This window comes from Euprymna scolopes, chromosome 20, assembly GCF_053919585.1.
Source record: "Euprymna scolopes isolate OS-2025 chromosome 20, ASM5391958v1, whole genome shotgun sequence".
Lineage (NCBI taxonomy): Eukaryota > Metazoa > Mollusca > Cephalopoda > Sepiida > Sepiolidae > Euprymna > Euprymna scolopes.
The window spans coordinates 11,772,993-11,798,712 of NC_136501.1; the positions used below are offsets into that span (position 1 = coordinate 11,772,993).

General features: G+C 32.5%; 1 protein-coding gene across 1 annotated transcript in view; it reads left to right on the plus strand.

Moving 5' to 3' along the window:
• LOC145241325 (uncharacterized) overlaps positions 1 to 16,499 on the plus strand; it is a 151,528-nt gene extending 135,029 nt beyond the window's left edge. Inside the window, exons 11-12 of the mRNA XM_080104154.1 lie at positions 5,883 to 6,358; positions 14,677 to 16,499. Of these exons, the coding sequence (XP_079960280.1) occupies positions 5,883 to 6,358; positions 14,677 to 14,743 (543 nt within the window). The 3' untranslated portion in view covers positions 14,744 to 16,499. The remainder of the gene's footprint in view (positions 1 to 5,882; positions 6,359 to 14,676) is intronic.
• The last annotated feature ends 9,221 nt before the right edge of the window (positions 16,500 to 25,720 follow it).

Below are 25,720 nucleotides of genomic sequence, written 5' to 3' on the forward strand. Positions count from 1 at the left end.
AAATTTGATTTTGATAAAGCATTGCTTTTTTATTTAAAAAGAATACTGTTCAAGAAAAAAAATGGTTTGATAATGGCTTTTTAAACTCTGCTCCATCAGAAACAAGTTGGGGGTGAGATGCTGACTTTAAATGCTGTCGTACAAACACAAATAATGCTGAATGCTCAGGTAACCCAAATTTGTCAGATGCAGAGGAAGTCCTACATTTGCTTGATGTGGTTTAAAAGACCAAAACCATAATACAGAAACTTATGAAGAAACTAAATGCCCCAACTGTTCAGGAAACCATCCATAAATCTTGTGGAAAATGGAAAAAAAGGAAAAGAAATATTAACAATAAAATATAAGAGAAATATCTCCTCTGCATAAGCAAAAAAATAGTTGAAAAACCAAACCAAATAACCCTCCCCCCCCCAACAACTTGACAAATATAAAGAACTTATAGATAAACTAATTCATTTAGAACCCAATGAACTATTACACTTTCAAAAATCTCTAAACTTATACTTAAAGTATAGAAAAAAACTAAAGAAAAGAACAAAATACATAAAATATTAACGTCATCACAAACCAAATTCTCCCTTCTAAAAGACAATTGCACTGAAGAACAAACTTCTCAAAAGTCTAAAACCTATGCTACAAAATCTAATAATCAAGAATCTAGGGTTTCACCAAGGAAACAGAAAATACAAAACTAAGTACATATCAATCAGATACTGATACAACAAACCAAAATTCATAAATAAACCCTCAAATCCCTCTTTCTGACAGTTACCAAATGTTAGAAATGGAAAACACAGAAAAACAATTCTATCATAATGAAGTAAACTCCCCAAATTACAACTCTAAATCAAAAACTACCAATAAATACAAAAATAAAGAAGCAACCAAAATACCCTCTGAGCAAACTAAAGCAATAAATGAAAAAATTTCTAAAAAAATAAGCCCATCCAAAAATAAACCGCGATCTCGATTAGCCTCTGGAAGCAGAGATAAATCTAACTCCAAAAACAAGACTAATCAAATAGAAAATATGGAAACTGAAGAACTAAGCAATTTTGGCAGATATAGAAAGAATAAATCCAAACCACTCAAATCACAATGAATTTGACAAATAAAAGAACAAACCAGTGGAATATTAGATATAAAAACTTCAACAAAAATCAGACAGATATAGAAAAAGCAAAGTAAAGAACCTATTCATGCAAAACCTTACAAAACACTGCAAAACAACATTCCTACAATGGAACTATAGAGGATAAGGACCTAACCATGAAGAAATATCAGAAATTATCAACAAACAAAACCCATCAGCAATCTGTCTACAAAAAACACTACTCAAAGAAAATCAGAAATATAAATTCAAAAGATATAACATGTACGACAAAGTATACACATCAGCAACAAATAGACCAATTGGAGGAGTGTTCATACTGATTAAAAAAAAACTATACCTCACAATTTTTAAATTTTGAAATTCAAGCAATAGCATTAACAGCTAACCTACAGTGCAAAATAACAATATGTTCAATATACATTCAACCGAATTAAGAAATAAAGAAAACTCTCACCCCCTTTCATAATAATGGTAGATTTCAATGCACACAGTAACCGTTGAGGAAACAATCGAAACAGTAACAAGGGTAATATAATAAATGCAATATTATCAACAACAAACTTATGTATATTAAATAACGGCAATAATACCTACATGCACCCAGCCAATGGGTCCATGTCTGCAACAGACTTATCAATATGTACTCCATCCATCTATATGGACTTCCACTGGGATGTACTAGAAGACCAACATGGAAGTGACCACTACCATATCATACTCAAAAGTAATCAAAAAAGACCAGGAGAAAAAAAAATTCCAAAATGGAAATTACACAAAGCTGACTGCGTAACATTTGCCAACCTATGCAAAACAGAGGTTGATGCGGACATTCTTAAAAAAAAAAAAAAGAACCACTAAAACATTTTACACAAACATTAAACAACATTGCCATTAAAGCAATACCAAAAACCTTTACAAACCCCACAATACAAATCCCTAGTTTAATGAAACCTGCAAAAAAGCTACCAAAGAAAGCAAAAAACACTTAAAAAGTTAAAACAAAACCATGCCCTGTCTAACTCATACTCCCTACCAATCCAAGTTATGACAACGGGACCATTTCCAGCACCCTCAAAATGAAAATCTGGACGGTTCAACGCTTGAGGGTACAGCTGAACGAAGTTTCCAGGCACGGTTCTTTGTATAGTTTCAAGTGAGGGCCACATCATGCCACCACACATCTTTGAAGTCAGCTTGAAAATCAACACCAAAGTTTACTTGAATGTGTTGACAAGTGTGGTGATCCCCTGGTGCAATCAGGTGGCGGCAGACTCGGCGCCAGCTCACAAGTCAAAAGAGACCCAGACTTGGCTTCAGAAAGAGTGCTATGACTTTATATCCTTCTCTCACTAGTCCCCTCCTTCTTGGAGCTGAACCTGCTGAATTACTTTGTTTGGTCATACATAAAAACATCACCAACTTGACCTCCTACAACACCAAAGCCAGCCTGATCATCCCCATTTGCCAAGTATTTGCTGAGCTCCTACCTGCACTTGCGGAAAAGGCATGCTCCCAGTTCTGGAGCTGTATCGAGCTATTACACGGGGATATATTACAGTTCGTATTTTCATAAAGACTAGCGAGGGGTACCCGGTGTTGCCCGGGTGTTGGGGGGGGGGGGGGTAAAAAAAAAATAAGTATGAAGATCGAACCCGAACCGTTGAGGTAAAGTTGTGAAAAGAAAAAACGTGCGATGTTAACCATTGCCCCACCGCAACATGCTTACGGAAACACGTTTGAATTTATTTAATTGGTTGGATTTAGCAGGTGCTCGTTTTAATGAGTTAATGAGGTCAGTTTGACTGCGGGATTTCATTTACTGCTGAACGCTTTTTTCCTCGACCCCCCCCCCCGATGTTATAGGAAAAAGACTAACCCACATGCGGCGAGCGACAAATATTGAATATTTATTTTCCCGAAATCGACTAAATTAAATAGACAGGCGAGCTTCGTTGTTAACTGTGAGATATTACGATTTCTATGTGATATAAAAAGTTTTACAAAGTTGTGAACCGACCGACCGCTCCTCTGAAAGAAGCGTTTTGTAGACACACAGAAAAAGCGAACACACATACATACATTTTCGCTTTTATATTTATAGATATCATATTTTATAAGAAGAAGAATATATGCTTCATACCTTTTCTTTATCCAGGAGTTCTTCTGTCTTCACTGCTTCGTTCTGTGATAAACATGCAACGACCAACACCATAACTGATTGAGACACCTGCTTTTTCTTCTTTTGTGAAACCACAGAACAACACTTTATATTTTTAAATATAAATTTATTTCAGCTGTCTTCACAATCTAATCTTCTGACCTCTTGACCTGTCAGTTCTGTTACATCAAAAGCACACGTCTCCTAACATGTGACCTCTGTCACGTATGCAACTGCACAAGATTATTTTGTTTATATTTAACTTAGCTCATTTCTGTAAAAATCTTCAGTTAAAACCCATTTTTACATAACAGACCAATTCTATTCTCTAAACAATCAACGTAATAGATGTACTGAGACTAAAGCCGCTTTCAGGATTGTCAGCAACCATTGTAAAAGAGTAATAAAGAACGCGAGAGAGTTGTATGCTTAGTCCGTCAAGTCCAAAGTATCTGAGCAATGGCTTGGTTCCTACCAATTTTGGCAAATAATAAACAGGGTCCTGAATAGAAGTATGTGCTCTATCCCAACCATCAATGGACCTGAAGTAATCTCGTCAGCATCAGACAAAGCCAAACTCTTTGCCAAAAACTTTGCAGCTAATTCTACCCTTTGCGATCAGAGCTGCCAAGCCCCCGTATCTCCTGTGTCTGAAAACACGCTATGCGACATACAAATATCTGTGCATGATGTTGCCAAGCTAATCAAAAACCTTGATTCCAGTAAAGCAATTGGCCCTGATGACGTTCCTATTATAATGCTCAAAAAGCTTCAACCAGAAATAGCTCCCATACTTACAAAGCTATTTAAGCGTTGTCTTAAGGAGAATTGCTTCCCAACACCCTGATAAACCTCATCAGTATGCCCCGTATTTAAAAATTCTCCCTCTCAATACAGACCCATCATTAAATCATTTCTCTCTGATAGGTTCATAAGAGTAGTAGTTGATGGGCAGAAATCTGAAGCTCACACCATTAATGCTGGAGTTCTTCAGGGATCCATTCTGGGCCTAACTCTTTTTCTGATCTACATCAATGATCTCCCAAATCACATTCTAAGATCATTTGTAGACATTTATGCTGACGACACTACCATCTATGACAACACATCAAAGTTCGTAAATGACCAAGTTCTCTCTGATTCTTTCTCCTCTGATCTTGAGCAGGTAGTGCGATAGAGAAAGAGGTGGTTGGTTAATTTAATGCATTTAAGACCAAACTTCTATCTTTCCATCATCAACGCTCTGATCCCGGTCTGGCATCAATTGAAATGAATGGCTCTCATCTTGAAGAAGCTCCATGTTTTGACAAACTTTTGCGTTTGACCTTTACTCCTGATCTGAGATGGAACATGTACATCAAATCCGTTGCCAAAGCTACTGGGAAAATAGTGGGATCATTCTACTGTTCCAGTAAATATCTCACTGCTGATGTAATTCTCTACCTGTATAAGAGCCAAGTGCGTCCAAGGATGGAGTACTGTTGCCACATCTGAGCAGGAGCTACTAGAAGCAGCTTATCCTGTCTTGACAGAGTTCAAAATAGACTTCATAGTCTAGTGAAAAATGCCCTTTTCTCTTCCCTGCAACTTCTTTCCCACAGAAGAGACGTTGCGAGCCTGTCTCTGCTTTATCATTATTTTCATGGCAAGTGCTCATCTGAGCTCCAATCTATGGTTCCTCCTGGCTTGTCTTTCCCAAAAAACAATCGTCTAGCTGAAACCACTGTCAATAATTTTCCCCCGTTCTTTATCTGTGCCTAAACCGAAACATAGATTCCATGAACAAAGCTTCTTTCTTAGAACTGCATGCCTGTGGAACTCTGTTCCGTTTTCCTGCTTTCCAACTGACTATAATATGGTTGTCTTCAAGTCCAATGTGAACAAATTCTTGATGAGTCATCCCCTTAAGTAATCCAATTCATCAAATTTCCACTACTGCCGATGACTGACGTGTTCCCCTTGACCATTGTACATTCATTAACCCTTATCCTCGAGTAACCCTCGGCCTTGATAAGTGGTGACTCTTTTGTAATATATATATATATATATATAAACTATTTTAACAATATCACTGGATAGATAAATAGATAATTTAACTTTTAGCCATGTTATTGTCTAACATATTGAATAAACGTCAGTTCTACTAAATAATCAAGTTACCTGAATTGATTTTTTTCAATAAAACTTTTAAAATAAAGATGTAATGTTGTTGGCATTAGGACGGCAAATTTATCGTCATTTTTACCTGTAAAAAGACTCCTGGGTAATGTCGGGTTGGTACAGTTTATAGTTAAATACGAGCAGGATCCTATGAAAATTTAATTGTATTTTCTACATTAATTTGTGTGAATCGCTTTTAATAATTTTTCTAAAATAATAAATGTCTATCAGGGTCAATGCTATGACAAAAAATATCACTTGTTCAGTGGAAATGATTGTCATTTTCAGTTAAATATTATTTAGGTAGAGGAAGCATACTCTATTTATTTAAAATTGAATAATTTTATTCTTTTTAAAATAGTGAATATCCTCTGTGTATTAATCATAAAAATATTTTGTTTTTGACATGTGATTAAAAATGAGGATTTAATGTTCTTCTGTTTTCAGCAAGAGGTATCCAGTCCACCAGAATTAACTCGTACACCCATATCCAACGTAGACGTTCAACCAATTTATGCAGTTCCTCATGACAGTTGTCATATAAATAATACCAGCCAGAGTCTCCAGAGCCATTTCACTCGAAACAAAGGAGGTATCGGTAGGATGCCTACCACCAAGATGGGCTTGAATGGTGGTACAACAGACAGCGGCTATTACAGCAGCGTGCCAGTACCATATTACAAGGGAAACCGACCTGGAACCAAACCTCCTTTACCATCACAAAGAAGCAGACCCAATGGCCACAACAACAACAATAACAATAACAATAATGGCTATTGGAAAAAAGAGAACCCTTCTAATGGCTTGTACAATTCCAAGGATATCTATACCTGCACAAGTTCTTACAGCGAGAGGAGTGGCAAATGTATGTCCACTTTCATAAGAGATGATATTTCGAACGTCAGTGAATGTTCAGAAAGAAGGTGAGTTTAACGAACGTTTTCTATCTATATTATGTTTAACATCTGTTTTAAAAATTGACTGCCAAACGAACCTATCTCTGGCCAGCTTATTTATAATAGGTAATGTATTTCGGTATTACATAAACAAAAAAAGGGTTGATATGCTGTAAACAGGCCAACCAGGCCATATAGAAACTAACAAAGAATCGTGATCTTTGTTTTTTTGGGGTTTTTTTTCTCTCTTTTCAACCCAAACAATGCATTGGAATATAAGGGGCTACTATTTAGGAGTATGTCTAACAGGAAATCGGGGAGTTGAATACTGAGATTTCTGTTAACATTACATTTAAACTTCTGCATGTTAGTATAGTCAGGGAAGCAGGAAAGGGAGGGAATTCCAAAGTTTAGCAGCTCAAGGGAAAACACTATTAGAGTAGAAGGCTTTCCAACATTTAGGGATCTCAACAATGAAGAGGTGGGATTTTGTTGTTTGAAGGGTTAGTTGGGAATATGTACATCAATGGGGAACAATAGCCATGAGTTCATTATAACACATTGCATTAAAGTACTTGTAAAACAGGCATAGGGATGTAATGTTATGGTGATGGGACAGAGTTTGGAGCTTGGCCAATAGTGCGATAGAGCTCGTTATTTTTCTCTCAAATGTATCCTTATAATTTCCCCTGAGGTTTTCCTTGATCTTCCTTTGCCAACTTACTTCAGCTGTTCTACATCTACTAACCCAAGAACGTTTATCTGTTCTTCCAAAGTGACCAAACCAATGAAGTCTCTTTACTGTCCAGATTTAATCTTCCTCTGAGCTCATCAGATCTTTAAAACTCATATTTCTTTCCATGCAATACATGTCAACTCAACTAACCAGTTTTGACTTCCCTACATCATCACACTGCATACACATAGTTGACAGATTCTCTCTTTAGTCCATCTATTTTTATTCCTTAAGGAAACAAAGGTTTGCATAAGTTCAAAAACTGCAATAATTACAGGCAGTTAAGGTTCTAGTTAAGGTGCTATTTTATATATATATATATATATATATATATATATATATATATATATATATATTTTTAAAACAGTAATCTACGTACATGCATGTTTCGGGGCCTTACCCCTCTTCAGCGTAGCTTGACTGTTATTAGGACTCGAACACTGGACCTTATGTATTTCAGTCCAGCGTCTTATCCATTATGCTATGATACCATAGACGATTTACTGTTTAGTATATATATATATATATATATATATATATGAATAAAAATGGATTCTCCCATCGATTTCAATGTATGAGGTTCCACCAAAACTACTAAGTTATTCAGAAATCCACAGATGATTTGTGTACAGTGGTGAAGGCTTTGTGTTGAACCAACCACACTTTTTGGTATTACTGCTAATCTTTTTCAGTGCATATGACTGCCACAAGACAGAGCAGGTTTTTACATCAATTTTTCCTTCTCCTAGATGCATGTCTAAATGAAGACTGGGGGTGCATCTTTCCCAGTGAATTAATGCACCCCCAGATGCCAAACTGGAAATTTCTACAACTTGGCATGGTACATATAGCGCCCAGCCTTCCCAAATGATCACCCATCTGATACTGACCAGGCTCATCGTTGCTTAGCTTCAGTGATCTTGCTAGAACCGATGTATCAACGTGATTGTGCCATGTATATATATATATAGAAAGAGAAAGAGAATAAGTTCAGAAGATAAAGAGTAAAGTTACATATTGTTTGCTCCTCTTAACTGGCTAGAGCTTATTTTTATCCGGATAGGTTTTTACATAGGGGTCGCCACTTATCAAGGTCCGGAGGCTACTCAAAGATAAGGGTTATTGAGTTTACAGTAGTTAATGGGATAATTTCGTAGTAATCATTAGTAGTGGAAATTTGGTAAATTGGACTATTTAAGGAGACGGTTCATCAAGAATTTGTTTGAGTTGGACTTGAAGATAATCAAATTGTAGTCAGCTGGAAAACAGATAGACAGAAAAGAGTTCCACAGATGTGCAGTTCTAAGAAAGAAGCTTTGTTTATGGAATCTACATTTCGGTTTAGGCACAGATAAAGAGTGGGGAAAATTATTGACAATGGTTTCAGCTAGACGGGTGTTTATTGTGAAAGTTTGGCGAAAGGGGACCATAGATTGAAGCTCAGATGAGCACTTGCCATGAAAATAATGATAAAGCAGAGACAGGCATGCAACATCTGTTCTGTGGGAAAGAAGTTGCAGGGAAGAGAAAAGGGCATTTTCCACTAGGCTATGAAGTCTATTTTGAACTCTCTCAAGACAGGATAAGCTGCTTCTAGTAGCTCCTGCCCAGATGTGGCAACAGTAATCCATCCTTGGACGCACTTGGCTCTTATACATGTAGAGAATTACATCAGCAGTGAGATATTTACTGGAATGGTAGAACGATCCCACCATTTTCCCAGTAGCCTTGGCAATGGATTTGATGTACGTGTTCCATTTCAAATCAGGAGTAAAGGTAAAACCCAGAAGCTTGTTGAAACATGGAGCTTCCCCAAGATGAGATCCATTCATTTCAATTAATGCCAGATGGGGATCAGAGCGTTGATGATGTAAAGATAGAAGCTTGGTTTTAGATCTATTAAAAGTAACCAACCACCTCTTTCCCCATTGTATCACGTGCTCAAGATCAGAGGAGAGAGAATCAGAGAGAACTTGGTCATGTATGGCCTTTGATGTATTGCCATAGATGGTAGTGTCATCAGCATAAATGTCTACAAATGATCTAAGGATGTGTTTTGGGAGATCATTGATGTAGATCAAGAAGAGTTAGGCCTAGGATAGATCGCTGAGGGACTCCAGGATTAATACTGAGAGCTTCCGATTTCTGCCCATCAATTCTTATGAAACTATCAGAGAGAAGTGATTTAATAATTGAAAAGAGATTTCCAGCTCTACCATAGCTTGAAATCTTGTTAAGTAGGTCATTATGCCATACCCTATGAAAGGCCTTTGGTGTGTCGAGAGCAATTGCCCTAGGAAAGAAGCCTTTGTCGAGAGATTCGCTAATCCTATGAGATATAACCGTTAGCACATCTGCTGTAGATCTGTGACCCCTACAGGGCCGGAACAGATGTACAGGTTTGAAAGAAAGATGCAATTGGCTCCAATCCCTGTGGCATCATCTTTTATTTCCGTCCAGTGGTAGGATTTGTCCCCGTCACCTTGGTTCGCTTACTTGTCTCCAATCTTGGTCCGGCTTCCAAACTGTCAACAGGGCCGATCTGAAAACAGACTGCACTTCCAATCAACGGCGTTTTTTTCAAACAAGCAAAACAAGTCAAGGATTAACTTTTTTCATAACGTAAAATAATTATTGCATTAAAGGTGACAAATAGTATGTACACAAGGCGTTAGTCACTTGCACAAATTTTAGGGGCTGGCATTCGTTCGCTAACAAAGTTCTTTGTCTGTTATTGTCAGTTTACCAGGCTGCAATTGAGGGTGGGGGGGCGAAGACGCGTGGCAGTGTGTGTCATTCAGATGTCTTCGCTTTACGTTATATTAGAATCGGTCAGCTGTAACTCTGCCTTCTCAATACGGGTCCCAAATGGCCATCAGCCAATCGGAAGCCTTCCCTTTGTTGGGTCCAGTAACATTCTATTTCCCAAAGGTCAGGGGAGGCCCAAGTATTTCCTACCGACCTCTGAACACCCTGACGTGGAAGAAAAAAAAGAAATTAAAAAAAAAACAACCTTTAAAATTATCGAAGAGAAAAAAGGTTTTCCTTTTCTTATTTGAATTTGTCAGCGGCCACGGCAAAACTGAATTATTATTTCGGTAAAAGCAATAAATATCCATTCCCCGTGGATTGGCGACTTTTATGGTTTCACTATGAATTTATGAGAACTAGTCTATCTTGCAAGAAACGTTTTTTTTCTTTCGTCTTTCATTTATCATTCGTCGTGGGATGCTCTTCCCAAAGGGGTTTTCACAGTCAATTATCAATTAACTGACCACTTGACTCCGTTCTGTGGTGGTCTCTCGATTAAAACATAAGTGCTAAATTTTCACTGCTTGGGAAATATATATTTATGGTGTCTACTTGAATCTTTCAACTATCTATCTTGTGAGGGGAATCATTTGACCACCTGTTAAGAACACATCTACCCTTTTCTTCCATCACCATCATCATCATCATCATCCTGTTAGATTCAACAATGCGAAATCTCCTGAATTCATGCCAACAGGACCACCCAAGAGATCAGCTGCCTCTCGACCCACCAGCAAGGTTCTCCATCGTTGCCTCGTACCCTGCCAGATCACACCTCTCCCTTCACCTTTTTTGTCATTTACGATGTAAAAGACATCCACGCACCCACCCACCCTCTTCCATGCTTGGAAAGTCAGTAAAAGGAAATTTTCACAAGTTCTCAGATTAATTGTCTCTTTAGAGAGAGAGAAATAATGAGAACAAATAAACACAACTTGCCAGCCAGCCCCCACACTCCTAAAATAAGAATGAAATAAATGAGAATTAGAAAATAAAAAGAGAATAATTGTTCATAGAGATGCACAAAAAAAATCAGCAATTGTTTTTCCTCTCGTCTTTTTTTTCTTTTTTGTATGTGCATGTATGTGCATTATAGATCAGGTGACAGGAGAAAGTGACAATTGCAATCAATTACAATTATGCATGCAATGAAATGTCCTTCAGTTTACTACAAAAATGAGGGCTCTCAACACGCTTTACAGTTACTTTGTCATTCTCTTTTTCTTTTTGGTCTGTTTGTTTGGTTATCCCATTTTTTTTTTTTTTTTTTTTTAAATTATCATTTTCAACTTAACAGCAGGTTTTAGTGTTCTGGCTGCTAGCTTGGATATCTTTTCAGCAAGTGCCCCCCCCCCGGGGGATCTCGGTCCTTCTATCAGAGACTACAGCTCTTGCATTCTACCTTGATCTTGGCATGGTGCACTCATTTGTATCCTTTCTTCACTCATGTGCTCTTATTGTCCGTGTCTTAGTTTTACCCAACCTTTTTCTCCATCTTAACCATACCAACCATACTATTATCACCAATACTATTATGATTACAATGATATACCCCCCCCCCAGCCAAGCTATTGTACTAGCCGCATCTGCACTCCCTCTTAGGTTCTGGTTACCTACAAGACTTAGTTCCATGAGTCTCTTTCCTTCTAACAGTGTGACATACTCCCAACACACTATAATACTTCAACACCTATTCAATGGGGTCCACAGGCAACCTTAAATTATGTGGTAGCTCAACATGTATTTTCAGTAATACTTCTCTCAACCTTCCCGGGGCCACTATACTGGGTGACATGTGTCCCCATGACAACACATCTGCACACATACATGTTCTCAGAGTAATATCAGCGACCGTCCTGTCTGTCATAGCCAATAATTGAAAATATGTCTACACAAAATTATCTAGTTCTTGCAGTTCTGTCCTTATGACGTCAGTTATATTGGTCACGTCTTCTCTAAATATCTGCACTTGGAAAAAGAATTCTCTCAAACTAGCCTTGTCCGTGGCTATCTCCACCCTGGTGACATTTAATACAGACTCACTCTATCTCGCCAACTGCGCCAGTACTTTCGAATTGCTCTCTATCATTTCTAATTTTCTCCTAATTACTTTTCTATCCCTCTTGGACACTGTCCCAAATAATACACTGAGTGCTTTTCCCCTCTATTGGTAGCACTGATCTCTTCTGCAATGAGCTAGAGGAGAATTTGGCCTTAGTTTTAGCTCCTTTCCATGAATGTCCAAAATCAAGCCTAACGAAAACGGAGTAAATGTGGTACTCTGGTGACTGCAAAGACCCGAACCAAGCATGTTGTGGTCAAGTCGCATTTCCACAGTTATTCACCTATCAAAGTGCTTCGATGACAGTCTATCTAACTGTTATGAAAACAAAATTCAAATTGCCATTAATACCATTGATTTCGAATCCAACTGATGTGCTGGAAACGTCCATGTCAATAGCCACCTTCCAACAGAGCGATTGATAAGAAAAAAGATAAAATTGAGAACACAATATTTCTCTTTCTTTTATATCCGCCTTATAAAAATCAGTACAACACCAGTACCATCAGTTTCGACTTTCCCTCAGGCTGGGTATGATTTTACCTCTCCCTCCTTATTTTATGAATTGATAACATTTTGAGGCCAAATAACTCTCTACTCGACGGTTTAATTGCTTTAAAATTCCCTTCAATTTATTGCCTTAAGAAAATCTATCCTAACCCATATTGCAATGATTGAAATCAACAAAACGAAAACGGAGTGAATGTGGTATTCTGGTGACTGCAATGATTCGATCCTGACTTTGCATAGGCAGATTGCATGTTCATGACCTCTATTCATTTCCAGCCAATTTGGTAACCGCCTATTCATCTGTCGTGTAAAGATTCGCCCTACCCATCACTACCATCGGTTTCAAATCCAACTGAGACGCTAAGCTCATCATCTACAAATCCATCAGAGCACTTGATTACAAGCAATCTTGAAAATGTAATCCTTTCGTCTATATGCCTTAATATGCAAAGTTTTGTTTTTCTAAATCAGAACAACCTCCAGACCGCTCGTTTTGCTTGCCACAGGGGATCAGCGCAGATTATACACCTCTTTCTGCCTTTTACTATTAAATGGAGGAAAATTGAACACAAACACTCATCTTCCCCAGAACTGAAATAATGCACACTTTGCAATGCTGAGAAGTACCATATTCAATGGTTAATTCATAATCCAGGAGAAAGCTGTTTAAATGTGCAGAGTGGATGCCTGAAATGTTGTATACACAGAAGGAGAGCACTTGTTATAAACTGGGACAGTAAAAAAACCTGAATTCCAAAAGAAATTTTATTTTATTTTTTATATTTTATCGTTAATTTTTATTTTTACGTTTTATATATATTTTTAAATTATTATATTGAATAGGAAAAAATATAAAGAAATATAATTATAAGGTTTTAGTATAGTGTACCATTTCCTTAGGCTAGGTAAGCATTCTCCCGAAAAACAAACACTACATTTAAATTTTTGAATAAAATTTAAAATATAAATTTGGGATTGGAATTGAATAAATTTTTTTATTTGAATTCAATTTTAATTATAGTTTGGAATTTGGAGTTAATATTGAATTGAATTTGGATTTTAAATTCAACAAATTTGTCCAATTTAATAGATGAGTTTTTTTTAAGACTAAAATTTCGAAGAATTTAATTAAGATATGATAGGTTTCTTCAGGCTATTTAAATGGCATTTACATTTTAACTATATTAAATAGGGCGGGTAAAGGAAAATATAAACATGTATTATATAGTACATTTAAAAGAAGAATAAAGTTAAATAGGAATAATCATAAAAATAATTATTATCAATTTGAATTAGCCTCCAGACCTTTACAAAGGTCGCTGGAAAAATAGTGGATATCTCAATGCTGATGCAATTCTCTACCTATATAAAAGCCAGGTACATCCAAGGAGGGGTACTGTTGCCACATCTGGACAGGAGCTGCTAGAAATATCTTATCCTGCTATGCTTCGTAGTCTAGTGGGAGATGCCCTTTTCTCTTCCCTGTAACACACACAGAAGGGACATTGCGAGCCTGTCTCTGCTTTATCGTTAGTGCTCATTTGAGCTCCAATCTATGGTTCCCCCTCGCCAAGCTTTCACAAAAAACACTTGTCTAGCTGAAACCACTATCAATAATTTCCCCCACTCTTTATCTGTGCCTAAACCTAAATGTAGATTCCATGAACAAAGCTTCTTTCTTAGAATTGCATGCTTGTGGAACTCTTCTGTTTGCCTACTTTCCAGCTGACTACAATTTGGTAGTCTTCAAGTCCAATGTAAACAAATTCTTAATGAACTGTCGCCTTAAATCTAATTTACCAAATTTCCACTAACAATAAAACGAAATTATCCCAATGACTACTGTTCACTCATTAACCCTTATCCTCGAGTCTCCTCCGGGCCTTGATAAGTGATAACTCTTATCTAAAAATAAAAGAAAAAACTTACAACTGAATTGAACCAAGTACTTTATTCACTATGCCATGGTCCTTGCGAATAATTCTAGTATGAATTTTGTGAGTCTTAAGAAGACCACAGGTTACATTGATCAAAGGTTTGCGAAAATAACACTTTAAGATGAGAATAGTAGTTTGAATAATTGAAATAATATGAAATATCAATCCTCATCTCAAAAGTTCAGAATTGCATAATTTCCTTGTTTTTAATCAGTTTTATTAATATTTGTAAATTTTTTAAGTAAAAAAAAAAAAAAAAATCAAACTTTTTAAATGATTTTGTTCTCAGTTCCAGTTCTGCTCCTGATGGACTTCCATTTGATATGAAAGATGCCACCGAACCCATCGAAGTCTAAAATCTCCATCAACCAACCTGTTACTCCTAAGTGCAAACTTTTATGCTTTTATTGTTTATGTATATTATGTTGTTTAATATTTGAAGATATCTTGTTAACGCCAATATTTACAAAGAATGCTTTATTTGCTTGTTTTAACTTTCTGCCTTGCCTTTAAGTACAGCAAAATCATTTAAATCAAACTATGCTGATGTTTGACCGAATTACATGAATGTGCTCCTATACTTCCTATACGTTTGCTTAACAGGTTGAAATTCTCAAGAAGCCATCTGCACTTTCTGTATACTCATATGAAAGTATTTTTAATGATAATATCTTCATATTAAATGATATTTTTTAATGTAGTGAAACTAAAAAATATCGTTTTTTTTTTTTGTTTTGTTTTTTTAAATCAGTTTTTGGAAGTACTTACGAGGATAGCTCATTGTTAGTGGAATCTTAAAATTTTATTTTGCTATAAATTTTTACTTGATCCGTTTTTTATATTTTTTATAAATTTTTATTTATTAATGACCTGAATGGTGATTTTAAATTTATAAATATGCAAATTATTTTTGCGTAAACTGTTGAAGTAATGCTTTACATTTCAGAAGTTTTAAGATAAGGATTGATTATTCTTATTATTTGGATTATTCACACTACTGTTCTCATCTTAAGTGTTATTTTCACAATGTTTTGATTTATGTAATCTCTGACCTTTTTCAGGTGTACCTTGTCGAACTCCGAAATTGAACCCGAGAATCTGCATGGAATTTCAAACAGAACCCTTTGTTTAATCCACAAGGGTAGCTTGCTCATATTCCATCAGCCAAGAACTTGTGGTGTAGTGGTTAAATTACTTAATAAAATACAGTTGTAAATTTACACTGTTCTAGAGGGTGAAGGTTCGATCCTCAGTGCTGGCGGCACTAAAACTAGAATTGCGAATTACTCAAGACTTTTACTTAGTCATGGCTGATGAAATGAGAGCATGCTATCTCCACGGATTAAATAAAGGGTTCCGTTGAAAATTCTATGTAGATTCCTAAGTTTGACAGAAAAATTCCTGAGTTCAACAAGATACACCGGAGGAAAGTTAACGGTTACATCAACTGAAATGTTGAGAAAATAACACTTAAGATGAGAACAGTAGTCAAAATAATACAAATAATTTGTTTGTTTTATTGTTCTGGTAGTTGGCTGTAAAAATTTCATCTGATCTCCAGGGACATAGGAGATTATCCAGTCTATTATCTTGAACAGAATATACTTATTCAAAAGAGAAAAAATGCTTTTTCTATCTTTCTTTTTCTTTTATTTATTGTAGAGGAGTGTGTGATTGGCATAATTGATATTGTATCAGACTATGGAATCTGCTATACCAATTTAAAAATCCTACCTGATCTATTATGTTTAAATATATACTGATACCATTAGAAAAATGCACAAACTCACAACCCCCGCTTGTGTTCAATGAATTATATACAATACATTGTTTACAGTTGGTATTGTGTGTTGCTATTAAGTAATCTTGATAGAATTTATATGTTATAAAATAAACAAAAAGACGAATTCCTTGAAAATTTCTAATCATGATAAATGGCTTTGCTGTAGAACCAATTCAATGATTGAGCATTTGTCAAACTTAGTATTTGTTTTTAATGAAAAATGCCTATCAATATTAGTTAAAGTACAGAATAATTAATATTCAATAACATGTACTCCGCCTCCAAAAAAAAACATATCAACCGCATTAAAATACAATTTTCTACCTAACACTCTTCTTAGTTTTAATGCTAATAACATTTAATTTGTAGTTTTTCTTTTATAAAAGCTGTCTTCTCAACAATTGCCATTTAATGGCAAACATTAACTGTGTGCATTGATTGTCAAAAGGGGCAGATTTTAAAGAAGAAAAAATATGAAATAAAAAATGTTATAAACATTAAAATTTGACAGCTAGGAAATTTCGTTCTAATGCATTTGGTATAAATTATGTATTGCAGTTATTTTTTTATTTATTTTTTTTTTACAAGTTAGTAACTATTCTGTATTTTTAGCTTGTTGGGTTAGCAATATATTATTTAAATGAATTACCTACGTTAATCTGAATATTTGAACACAGAATTCACTTCATAACATATTTAAATATAAAAGAATAGTTCAGAGGTTTTTTTTGTGTTGTTGGTAGTGTTATCAGCATAAAAATGATAATGTAAGAATCTTTTTTTTAATATTTTAAATAGAATTATTCTTTTGGAGAATTCAAATGACTTTTATAGACGATTTATATTATACCTTTAAAAACAACTCCCTACAAATTCAGTTCGTTGTTGAGTTAGCAATATATTATTATTTGTTGTGTTAACAATATATTATGTTGACTTATTTCATTATCAAGTTGTTTATTTTATGATAAAGACTTTTTTAAATGCATGAAAAATTTGAATTAGTTCTATATTCTACAGCTGTTCAATGTTTCCTCCACTTTTATTTTTGTTTTGAATATTTTTTCTACTTATATATATATATATATATATATATATATATATATATTATTAATAAAATAATGGCATCATGTTAAAATTAAGATGGAAGATTTTCAGCAATGACAAAGTTATGGGTTCCTCTCTTGCTTGTTGGAATGGGAATTTATTGATAATGGATGGTTAGTATATTTGCTGCTGATTTTAATTGCTGAGAGCAGACTTTTTGAGTGAAACAATTGAAAACATTACTTCCAGATGGCAACATGTTTATTATATTTCACCTTCAATGGAATTGTACATATATCATTGATTTATTTATTCCTGGCTGAGACATTCCATTTTTTTCTCAGGAAGCAAAAACTGATTTAAAAATAAATCTTTCTGAATGAAGAAAAATAAATGACCATGAACTTTTTTTTTTTTTTTGACCATGACTAGGTCAGTTTTACATTTTGGTAATTTGAAAAAAAATTAAAATAGCCAACAATATTCCACTATGATATTTACAAAAAATTTTTTATTCTTTTCTTCACCATATCTGGTAAAATGTAGTTGTAATAAATATAAATATGTCACTTGGATCATGCATCGATAAAAACAAGCCACACATACTTATTGACATATGTGCATAATAATTTTTTACTGACAATTATTGTTTTCAGTTTCGAAGACTTCCACAAGGGGAGACAATTTAAGAAGTTAAAATTTTTCAATAATGACTGTTCAAAACTATTTAGAAATTTTAATGATTATTGTTAAAGTTTAATTTTGTAAAAAAAAAAAAAAAAAAAAAAAAAATTATTTTCTTTTTTTATTAAGTCATGCATTTCCATATAATGACAATTTTCATTCATTTCAGAATTTTCTTTTCTTAAACTGTTCATTAAAAACTTTGTTTAAAAAAGAAGTCATTTATTTTTATATAATTTATTTCGAAATTAAAATTATTTTATAAAACCTAAAATTTTATTTTAATTTAATAACTGTTAAAACAATTGTTTTATTGTATTAGTTTAGTGTGTTTGTTTTGCTTTTATCAAAAAATTATCTGAAACTTTAACAACATCTTGAGTTATCTCCCCCTGTGGAAGTCTTCAAAAATCAAACAAAAAAATTGTCCTACAAAAACTAAAAGCCCACTTATATCTTGAAGCAACCATCTTACTTCTCTTTGCAATTCAAGTTAAAAAAGAAACAAAGTCTGTAGGAAAATAATTTTACATTTTTATAAATAAATTTCTAAATGTTCTCCATCATTTTAACAAAATCACATAACCCTAACCTTTTTATGGATTACATAGATTCTCTGAAGACAAAAATTCCATTCCTAGATATTACATTGCCATTTTTTTTTTTTTTTTTTTTTTTTTTTGATACTGTGCATTACATTTTGCCTCTTGTTCATATCCAATGCATGCATATAAAACTGCAGAAAAACTGTAAAGCCCCACTGCCCACACACAAAATTGTTCATGTTTAAAAACTTAAAAGAAAAATATCCTGGGTCATGTCTTAATTTTTCGTATTGTCTCCTCATTTCACTTCTTATACAAGTGTATAATAAAATATGCATGCAGTAATATTTAATGTAATGTGTTTAAGTATATTAAACTAAACACGTAAAAAGATACAAGGATTATTTTATAATTTTGACAGTACACAAATTATCTTCTAACTTATTTATATAAACCGAATATTTGCTCGAAGAAACTTTTTGGGGGCATTTTTGGCAACATTTTAGATCAGCCATTTTCTAACAAGAATTTCTGTTCAAATTCCTTGGAAATAAAATTTAGAGATAAAATAACTAAATTGTTCAAAACTATTTAGTTTTGATCTTTAACATTAAAAAAAAAAAAATTAATTTAAATGAAAAACGAAATATAATTTGTGCCAAATGAAATTTTTAAAAGTTATTGTGAAATATATAATTTACAAATGAATTGAAAACTGTAATAACTGTTAATGATGAGAAATTTTTTCTTACCACCATAAAAAAAAAATGTTTACATCATAAAGTAATTCTCAAAGCAATAAGAGAGACAGATAGTGTTGGTTTGTTGCAAATTTATTCGCTTTGTTTTAACATTTCCAAACCTTCACACATTCGTCCTTTGTTATTTTACAAAATTTTGTAAAAACAAAAACAAAAGTTAATTTCTTTTAAATTTCTTCAGAATCTCCTTTTTTGGATTTTTTGGATTCATAAAAAATTATTTAAAAACAAATTTAAGCTTTATTATAATAATAATAATAATGATAGTAATGATAATAATTCTGATTTCGTTTATCAACGTCTCTCTGGAAAGGGATGGGTTTCATTTCCAGAGGATTTCCCTTAATCCCGGCTTCAAACCAGGAGCTTCAAAGATCAAGGGTTTTCCTAAGGATGTTGGTGGTACCTACAATAGCAGAGGTCTGAAGGCCACCTAAAACATCGGGGATTTGTAGTTTTTTCAATTGTCCTTCCAGAGGACTTGATACTACTCCTAGCGTACCAACTACGATCGGGATTATTTGTGTTTTAACCCCGTGTATACGTCTTATCTCCAAGGCCAATGGAGCATAATTGCTCCACTTTTCGTTCTCCTTCCCTCTTACATTCCTGTCCCAGGGTACTGAAATGTCTACAATCTGCCAGTTTTTAAGACTTTGTCAATGACGACCAAATAATAATAATAATAGTAGTAGTAATAATATTAGTAATAATAATAGTAATAATAATATTAATAATAATGATAATAGTAATAATAATATTAGCAATAATAATATTAATAATAATAATAAGCAGCAGTGTATGATAACTTCTCCGGAATATAGATATAAGGCAAGCATAGTTTCTTCATCTTTGATCCATGATCTCTAAAGATGATAGAAGCAGGCTTCCTGTGAAAACAATACAAATAGGATACATATTACTTATTCATACACAAACCTGTACATATTACAACAGATTAAATTGGTTGTCCCTAACCTACATCAATGGTCATATTGCTATGAATATATACTAATACTAGTAGTAATAGTAGAAATGATGATAATTAGAAAGTAATTTAACTATGATCATTTTCTGCATTCTATTTAATTTTTTTATCTTAAAACTTAGTGTTTTGTTTCACTATCTCTTAAAAATGATTTCCAAATATTTATACTTTAACAAATTAAATTCCAAATAACAAAACATTTTAAAATCAAATGATCTAAGCTGTTTACTTTTTTTTTTTTTTTTTTTTTGAACTTTATCTTATTAATGTAATGATGAGAAATTAAGTGTTTTTTTTGTCTTCTTAAATTTTATGAATACATGAATATTTAATTCTTTAAATGAAACGATTGAATAACTATTCAGTAATTGAAGTGAGTCTAACTGGAATGGCCATCATTTATGGTTTCAGAGCATTCAGTATGTCTTAGTGACTGGTGCCAATTTACAATATCAAACTTATTCTACTGAAGTGAAATGGCCAAATGCACTTGTGTATTTTGAAAAATGTATCCAAATTTAATCACATACTCACGCGCACACATACACACACACTTAATGGATGTAACAAACTTAAAACAACGTTTTGTTGATTTGCTATTAATTAACCTTAGCCTAAATTTTGCTAATTTGTTAAGGACATCCTTATTTTCAGATGAAAAACAAAACCAAATCTTGTCTCATTTTTCAGTGTGATTAGTTTGAATCATAATTTGATCCAATTTTAAATCGTAATATTTCCATTCATTTTGATCACATATGAAATGAGAATGAGTTCTATAGAATCTTTAACTTTGGTTATGATATGAAACTGCATTTGATATGCACATAAACCAGATACCAGGAGTGAATATTGGGAGATATTAAGAACTTTTAGCAAAATTATTGGCTTCAACATTTAAATAACTCAAAATGGTTGCTATGTCATAAAACAAACAATATGTCACTTTCGGCTCTGATCTTGACAATCATTTGAGTGTAGAAATAAATTTCGACACTATCGTGAATTTCTTAATATTCATCTTGGAAAACACAAAAATAAATCTAGTTCTTTGAGTTTCTGGAAGAAGCACAACTCCATTATATATTCACGTACAGAGTTTAATTCTTTAGTTGAGAAAAGTATGAATCCATATATCTCTCCAGCTATGAGTTAAATAATAGGTAGACTTCACTCTCAAACCTTGAGAGATTAACTAATCTAGAAGAGGAAAAACTGAACTAACACAGCTTTTTTGTCTAGTCTGATACTGTTTCAAGTTGCTTTGAACAGTGTCATAGAGAAGAATGATAATATATATAGCAGGTAAAAATGAGTTTATATAGTTTGAGTCAATTTGAATAGGAATCAATTTCCAAAAGCAACAATGAAGCTCAATATTTAAAATATTCGATAGAGCTAAATTTTCAATGGAGTTTATAATAAATAAATATAATTTTAGAGCAAATAGACTAAAATATTTCCTGCTAAAAACAGAATCTTGTATCAAGCAAAACTAGTTCTAATTTTAAAAATAACACCTCTTTCTTCATCGTGGTACAATCAGAAAATTGCCAATTACAAAATCTGAATCTTATCTGCACTTTCTGTATACTCATATGAAAGTATTTTTAATGATAATATCTTCATATTAAATGATATTTTTTAATGTAGTGAAACTAAAAAATATCGTTTTTTTTTTTTTTTGTTTTTTTTAAATCAGTTTTTTGAAGTACTTACAAGGATAGCTCATTGTTAGTGGAATCTTAAAATTTTATTTTGCTATAAATTTTTACTTGATCCGTTTTTTATATTTTTTATAAATTTTTATTTATTAATAACCTGAATGGTGATTTTAAATTTATAAATATGCAAATTATTTTTGCATAAACTGTTGAAGTAATGCTTTACGTTTCGGAAGTTTTAAGGCTAAGTTTTTAGGGCTAAGTTTTTACGTTTCGGAAGTTTAAGGCTAAGTTTTTAGGGCTAAAATGAATCTTCAGGTTAACAGAAAAAAGAGACTTGAATAATTTCCATGTTCTGCTATTTTTAATTGAAAAATAATTGCATTTAAATATTTCAAAGGTTTCTTAAGAAAAAAGTATTTTCACAAAAAACATCCATATTTTCCTTTGCTGCACGCAGAGAATAATCTCCATGTTGCTCCATTTTTTTTTTAATTTTGCAGAATTTGTATGAATTGAATGAAAAAAATGGTGTTTTAGTGAAAATATTAAATGGTAAATCGTTTTTATTTTCTGTAAATTTGAACATTTATTTTTTGTAATTACCAATGCTCTGATTGTATAGCTATGAAGAAACGGTTATTGACAGTTAATGATTGCACTGTCAACAGTGTGACATATATATGTATGTCACACTGTTAACAGTGCAATTATTTCTACATACTAGTGATAGACACTGGCACTTAAAAATAAAAAAAATATGACAAATATAATTTTCCAAAGCAAATATACATGTCATAAAATTTATCACTGTTCATACTTAATAATTGTTATCTGTTTAATTTCTTCCAAATTGAAGCCCATCAAAATAACTTACAGTTGCCGTATAGTTGTATCATTTGCTAAAATAAAATATTTACTATACATAACAAAGAAAATAGTTAAAAACTTAGCTGGTTAGTAAATTGCAAACTAATATTATAAACGTATGGGAAATAGTATAAAAGTTTAGAAAATATCATATCGACATTAGGGTGTCAGAATTATTGTATTTGCCACTTAAATTGCATCAAGTAATTGTATTTTATTTTGTTCATTTTTGCTCACATTGTGTAAGAAGCAAATAGCTTGTCAATAGAATCACTGTAAACATGCACGATGCAAAAGCAAATCGTATATATTACCTCCCCCCCCCCCCAAAAAAAAAGTAATAGATTGTAGGTAAATTTTGTGAACACCGTGTATCATCTCTTTGCCTATTAGTAAAAAAAAAAAAAATAATAATTTTTTAAAAACGAGGAGGTAAAAAAATAAACTCTTTTGCCTAGCAATATTAGTGGCTCATAAAATTGTGTTTTTTTTTTAACAAAATACAAAAAATTGTTTTCCTTTGGTATTAGAAAATGAAAGCAAATCTCATATTTTGCTAAGCAATTTAGAAAACAATATTCAAATTGTTCGTCATAATTCAATGTCTTCCAATTGTTGGTATCTTTTAATTCCATTTTATATTTAAAAAAATTGACCCTACATTGTATACATCGATCAATTTATAAACAAAATAAACATTTATATTATTATGCTTTTGTACTTCCATATTATCAACACTTCATTCTCCTATTTTTTTTACACATTATGGCAATAGTAATATTCAGGTTATTATTGAGATTTTGTACAAAACTAACAAAATTTTGTGCATTTTTATTATAAAAACTATAATTAGCAACAACTAAATAAGTAAAAAAGACTCTTGTTGGTTTCCTTTTGGCTAAGATCAAAGTGTAGTATCTGTTTTGGTACTACATTTCATCTTTTCTGTTCTCGGTCAATGAAGGAGAAATATTTCTATACTAAAGCAATTTAAAGTTTTGTTTCAATCCAGATTGCTCTCGTGAGTTGGATTTAGAAGTGCGTCAGGCAATGAGCAATAAACTAGCCCCTTCTCAAAGAGATGAGGTAAAGCCTGGGAAGGTGGACTTTCTTGGACTGAACACAACCATACCTCAGCCCGATAGCAACAAACTATCAGACTAATTGTCAAGAACATATGCTTGTTTAGTATGAACAACACCTACGATTAAAAAAAATTTATTTTCATTTAAATAGCAATACAGTTTTCTTTACACATTTGACTTAACGTTTGGATTTCATCTAACAAAAACATTGAAATAAAATAGATTACATGAAAAAATGTTTATATTTGACTGTTTTGATAAATATCAAAACAAAATTGATTTTAATTATAGTATTTTTTTTATAGGCTTGATTGTTTCTTAAAAATTTTTGAAGACACTTTTTTCCATTTAAATTTAGATAAAAAATAAACTTGACACATCTTTTTTGTTTATTAATTTGAATAGGGCTAAAATGTAGGATTTTAATAAACAAACAAGATGTTGACATGATACAACTAGAGAGCAACAAACAAGGGAGATTACTGCTCACAGATCAATCGCGATAAGTATAAGGAAATAATTGAATGGTGGGATAAAATACCACAAGTAATTTTCTACTTCAGTCATTGGTGACTACTTGGTTAATTTTTTTATTATATCCCCACCTCTAATGTTTGGTTTTTGTTTAGAATTTCTCCTATATTAAAAACAAAAAATAAAGAAAAATCTGTATGATGTACGCATCTGTGACAAAACGAAAATATCATATCCAAATATTACCTAAATTGGTATTTTTTCTTTTTCTTTTTAAATAAGAAAATCAAATTTTATGAGTAACTGAAGAGCGGCTGTCTTGTCTGCAATTTTTTAAGCCATCTAAACAGAAAAACAAAGAAAGATAACTCAACATGATACAAACGTGCGAGATTTCTGTTGTAATGTCTACAAATTCACATTAATCACTTAAAAATTATTTTCTTTGTAAAAATAAAACTACTTAAATAATTTATATGATTTTTGGAATATGATATTTTCGTTTTGTCACCAGTATGTACATTGTACAGACTTTTCTTTATTTTTCTCTTTTAATATATGGATGATTATGAACAAGAACCAAATGTTTTAATATAATTTTATGATTTCTTTGTAGAAACAATCATTTTGATAGTTTTTAAATTTGTCAGTTTTCTGTGAAATCTCAATATGAAGGAATTTGGAACTTTTGAGAATTGTACCCCCCCCCCCTTTTTTTTTTTTTTTTTTTTTTTTTTTTTTTAGACAAAAAAAGCTTGCATGTGATACACACTCTTTTTTAATGGAATTCTACAAATTTTACAAATTAGATACAATGAAAACTGAATCCCATTTAGATTGAGGTGATAACCAGAAACTCATTTTCCTTCATCTTTTGCACATTTTATAATACATTCTACTATGGTGGCTTTCCTGAAAACTTTCTCATACTGTGGACATTACAAATTTCCCATATAAATCAAATCATTTGCTCCAAAAATATTTTTTTAATTATTACCTAAATACAAAAATATTTATATAAGATACCAAACTCATTGTTAGCAATTTTAGTAAAAATATTACATGAAATATTTTATTTTAAAATTAATTTTCTACTTTTTTTAATATTTTATAGAACATAGGATTTTATCGTGAAATTAGTTGTTTTAACTGTTTGTATTTAATATTTTTTTAAATATTAAAATTGTTTTAATACTACAATCTTAAATTCAAAATAATTCTTCGTAACTTTTATTTCAATTTTGTACCATACCAAGGGAAAAAAAAAATTAAATACTATTTTCAAACAAAAAAAAAAGAAAAGATAGATATAATTGCAAACCGAGAAATTCATTTTTACATTCATAAATTGCTTGCAATCAATTGAAAATCTAGTGCTGTGATTCAGTTGCAACAATATCAAGATATATTTAATATCTTTATCAAAACCAGT